Raw genomic sequence first — 4,318 nt, 5'->3', positions numbered from 1 at the left:
TTTTTTCTTTTCTTTGCGAGATAGACCAACAGGAAACACATTGACGGAAATGTTGCCAAAGCCCGTAGAGTGGCTGTAGCTGGTCTGTGTGTTCGGCGGAGGTGAAAAATCAGAGGAGGTGAAAGATCAGAGCGGGAACCGGGGGAAATCAGATCAGGCGGAGGAAATTAGCGGGCGCTGGACCCGCAGGCCCGGGGTCGGGCAGGGCCCGGGGCTCCCCGGGCACGCGTGTCCGCGGGCGGCCGGTGACCCTCGGCGCTGTGCCTCTCTTTGAAGGGAAGCCGCTGCTGTGGAGCCCCTTCATCCAGCGGCCGCTGCACAAGAGGAAAGGGGGGCAGGTCCGCTTCTCCAATGACCAGACCATCGAGCTGGAGAAGAAGTTCGAGACGCAGAAATACCTCTCGCCGCCGGAGAGGAAGCGCCTGGCCAAGATGCTGCAGCTCAGCGAGAGGCAGGTGAGGCCGTGCCCGCACCCCGGGTCACCGCACCCCGGGCCAGCGCACCCCGTCCCCGGGCAGCCCCGCGGCACCGCGCCCGGGGCCCCGGCCGGCTCGGCGCGGGGGGGGAGCTGGGTCTCGCTTTCCGTTTGCGGTTCGGGTACGGCTCCTGGCACTTGTCGGCTCCGAGACTACCCCGTGCCTTCTCCCCTTCTCGTTGCTCAGGTCAAAACGTGGTTCCAGAATCGCAGAGCCAAATGGAGGCGTCTAAAGCAGGTACGGGGATGTTTCCGTTTCTATAGAAATAAGTATTTTAATTGTCTTATCTTATTCCGTACTCGCCTATTCCAGGTTGTATGCAGAAGTCATCTGAAAGGCTGTTTAACCTCTTCACCTTGATTAAAAAGACAAATAGTCATGCTGGAATCCATGAGGGCTCGTTCAGGCAGCACTAACGTTAAAAGCTCCTAATGTAGTTCCTATATCAATTATGCCCGGCTTTCACACACCACCTATTAAAACTCCACGCTAATTGTTTTGTAAACCCATATGTTGTTTAGCCAATTAACGTGGAGAAGATAAGTAATTGTCAGTAAATTACTTAGGCAGTTGTTTTGGAGAAGAATATTTACTGGTCTTTTAAATCGCTCTCCCTTAATAAACGCGGGTGGATTTATCCTGCCAGCCTGGGAGAGAGGCAAGTACCAACGCTTCGGTTGTTTTGAGGAGCTGCATGGAGAATTGAGTAGCTTTTACTTTTCGTTTACAAATAGTTACAGTGTATAAGGCTGAGTGGTTAAAGCGGTTTCCCTTCCCTTAGAAATTGTGCTCAAGCAGATAAATCTTTATTTATTTTTATTTTTTTTTCCGGCTTGGAGGGCCCGACGCTGCCCGGCCCAGCCAGATCGAGGCTCTTTGGTTCAAAGATTTGTGAAAAATCTCTGCATTATGGCCCGAGTCTGGCTTCAGTAAGCATGACAGGGACAGTAGAGTTTTACTGGTAAATCAGCCTTCAATATAAAAATAATTAGAAAAGGAAACTAACTGCAGTGCCATGCTGCAGACACGTTTGTTCTGTGACCTTCCCCCGGGTTTAACCCATGCTTCAGTCAGTTTTTGAATAAAACCCCTTCACTCCAGCAAGAGCTGGGCTGGGTCCTCAGTGGTGCTTCCTCCTCGTTGGGGCCCGACCCACGCCGCGGTGTCCGGAGACCTCGCTTGGGATCTCGGCCATTTTAAGTCATTTCCTCCTTTTCATTCAGTCACATCCATTTCTCTGAGCCTGCATGGTTATATCATGGGTACGCGTCTCTGCCTGCTTTCTCTTAAGAGTATCATTTCATGTCCCCTTAGGGGACCGGGCTCTCCAGACGGCTGCTGATGCAGGGCTATTCCTGTCTTTGGAAATGGGGTTATGGTTCGGTTTGGTTTGGTTTGTTGTTAATGGTGGGTGTTTTAATATTGAGTTTTAGTGAAGTCAGTAATTTTTTCCCGTTTGTTTTGGGCCACTGATGGATTCGGCCTCCCGCTTTTTGCCACTGGGTGTAATTAAAGAAAGATCAGGGCAGGAGGAAGCCGTGTGTCCGTGTTTGTAGGCTCATAATAAACATTTGCTTTGCTAAGACAAAAGTTCAGAGGTTCCTGGGCTCCGGCAGCTCCTGACTCTTTTGAAGTGGCTGCGATAACCATCGCCAAGGAGCCTTATTCACAGCAGCAGCCCCTGTGGCTGCCCCAAGCGGGATGAGCCGAGCCCCTGAGTGTGGCTCAGCCCTCACTTGGCCCCGGCCCACCCCGGCAGGTTTGTAGGTGGGAGGCCCAGGGAGGCAGCGGGACACTTGCCTTCTCCTGACAGAAACCCAAGGTGGTTTTCCCAGCCAGCACAGCCAGGATTCCCAGCCCTCCTGGCTCTGTGGCCCATATTTCTGTGTAAAGCAGCCTTCTTTCACTGCAGGAGAACCCTCAGGCCACCAAAAAAGAAGAAGTGGAAGGTGCTGACAATCACAGTGACCAAAGGCCGGAGAGCTGCCCGACCCCCGAGCAGAAGGGTAAGGAGGTGTCCCTGGACGGCTCGCAGTACACCCCCTCGCCAGCCTCGCAGGAGGACGTGGAGTCAGACGTCTCCGACGACTCTGACCAAGAAGTGGACATTGAAGGCGATAAAGGCTATTACAATCCTACCCACTAATGGCCCCGTGTGGAGAGTGGACCCTAACTTGGCTTGCACTTTACCAGGGGCTGGTTTGGAAGAATATCATGCTATGGGAGAAAACTTCATCGTTCCACTGAAAGAAAAAAAAAACACAAACCAACACCAAATGGACTCATTTTATAATAAGCAGAGAAAGAAAGATGTATTTTCCGCAAACAGTCCATTTTTGGCAGATCTCTAATTTGGTTAAAGGAACATGGTTTGTATTTAATTATTTGTAAGATATATTTGTACATTAATCGATATTCTAACTGGAATACAATACTGCACCCTGTCCTTACTCATGGGGGGTCTGAATCAGCTGCTGTTGATGATCAGGCAAAACTCCTCTCTAGATAGTGTGGAAGTGAGTACGGATTGGAGCACTAAGCCCTTTGTATGTGTACACAAATGTAGTTTAAATAGATTAATTTAAACGCCCTTTGCAAGCAGAGAAACATGTTCTGTGAAATAGGGAGGGATTTGACCATCCCGACAAGTGCCTTCTGCTCACACCCCGTTACCTGCCATGGTGCTCTCCACCAAGACATCCCTTCGTTCATCAGGTAGAGTCTTTGGACAGATTCATTTTTGCTCTTGCATGAGATTAAACGTGCATTCTCAGATTTTTGAGGACTTTGCCCCTCAGTCTGGATGATTACATTTGCAGGAAAAAACCCCACATATTTTTCTCCTTGAAAATCTCTAGTGTATCTGAGAAGAAAAGGCAGGGAGTGATAGGGCTCTGCTGCAGGAGAGAAAGTGGCATCAGCTGTGGAGAATAATCAGGCACACAGCTGTGGGAAGATAGTGCCTATTGTATACACATCTGCTTCTGTACATACTAGTTTTCTTTAAAAGACTTGCAGTTTTATACCTCACATTGTTCATATTTTGTACATATTTGTTCAATGTTTTTAAAAAAAAGGCAAAACCTGGTATTTAATTTTTGATGGACTTGTCTGTGAAATAAAACTAAACTCTGCACCACCCGTCACGCTGCCCATCCAGTTTCTGGCAGGAGAAATCCCAGCCCTCTCCCCCCGCCAGCAGTGCCCCGGCGTGTCGTAACCGGGCTTTTCCCTCCGGAGCCGTGCCGGTCACCGCCCGCCCTGCAGCCCGCCCGCGCCCTCGCCTTGCGGCCGTCTCGCGTGGGTCATTTTAAAAATTTGTTTATTTTTGCTGTTTTCCAGACCTTCATCCCGGTTTTCGGCTCTGCCTGTACCCGTGCCCGCACGCCCCCCGCCCGCTCGGGAAGGTCTCTGCAGCGGGAGGGGGACAGCCTGGTCTGCGAGCCCCGGCTGGAAGCGGCGGGGTTCACCCCCGAGTCGCCCCGACCCTGGGGGGGCCCGGGGGGGCCCGGGCTGGAGGAGGAGCGGGGCCGGCGGTGCCTGCTCGGGGCCGGGCATCGACCCCAGCCGGGGCAGCCGCTGACCCGCCTGAGTCAATACTGGTTATTCATCGGCTTTTCTCCGAAATGATGCCGGCGCGGGGAAGGATCACGGAACCCGGGGGTGCGGGGAAACGTCCCCGGGACCGGGCATCCCGGGGGTGGGCACCTGCCCGGATCAGCCCGGCGTCTTCAGCCTCCCCCCCCCGGGGCGCCGCAGCGAACACCCAGGGGACAGGGGCCTGCCCCCGGCCGGCTGCCGGGGAAGCTTTTAGTGCCAGGAAAGGATTTTAGGGAGCAATT

General features: G+C 52.6%; 1 protein-coding gene across 1 annotated transcript in view; it reads left to right on the top strand.

Moving 5' to 3' along the window:
- The window catches only part of HHEX (hematopoietically expressed homeobox), a 4,657-nt gene extending 1,040 nt beyond the window's left edge, over window positions 1-3,617 (top strand). Inside the window, exons 3-5 of the mRNA XM_014965633.1 lie at window positions 277-455; window positions 663-713; window positions 2,389-3,617. Of these exons, the coding sequence (XP_014821119.1) occupies window positions 277-455; window positions 663-713; window positions 2,389-2,622 (464 nt within the window). The 3' untranslated portion in view covers window positions 2,623-3,617. The remainder of the gene's footprint in view (window positions 1-276; window positions 456-662; window positions 714-2,388) is intronic.
- Window positions 3,618-4,318: the final 701 nt, after the last annotated feature.

The sequence above is a fragment of the Calidris pugnax genome, unplaced genomic scaffold (assembly GCF_001431845.1).
Source record: "Calidris pugnax isolate Ruff unplaced genomic scaffold, ASM143184v1 scaffold64, whole genome shotgun sequence".
Classification (NCBI taxonomy): Eukaryota; Metazoa; Chordata; class Aves; order Charadriiformes; family Scolopacidae; genus Calidris; species Calidris pugnax.
Note: the sequence above shows the minus strand (reverse complement) of the source record. Positions and strands in the feature narration are given on the sequence as shown.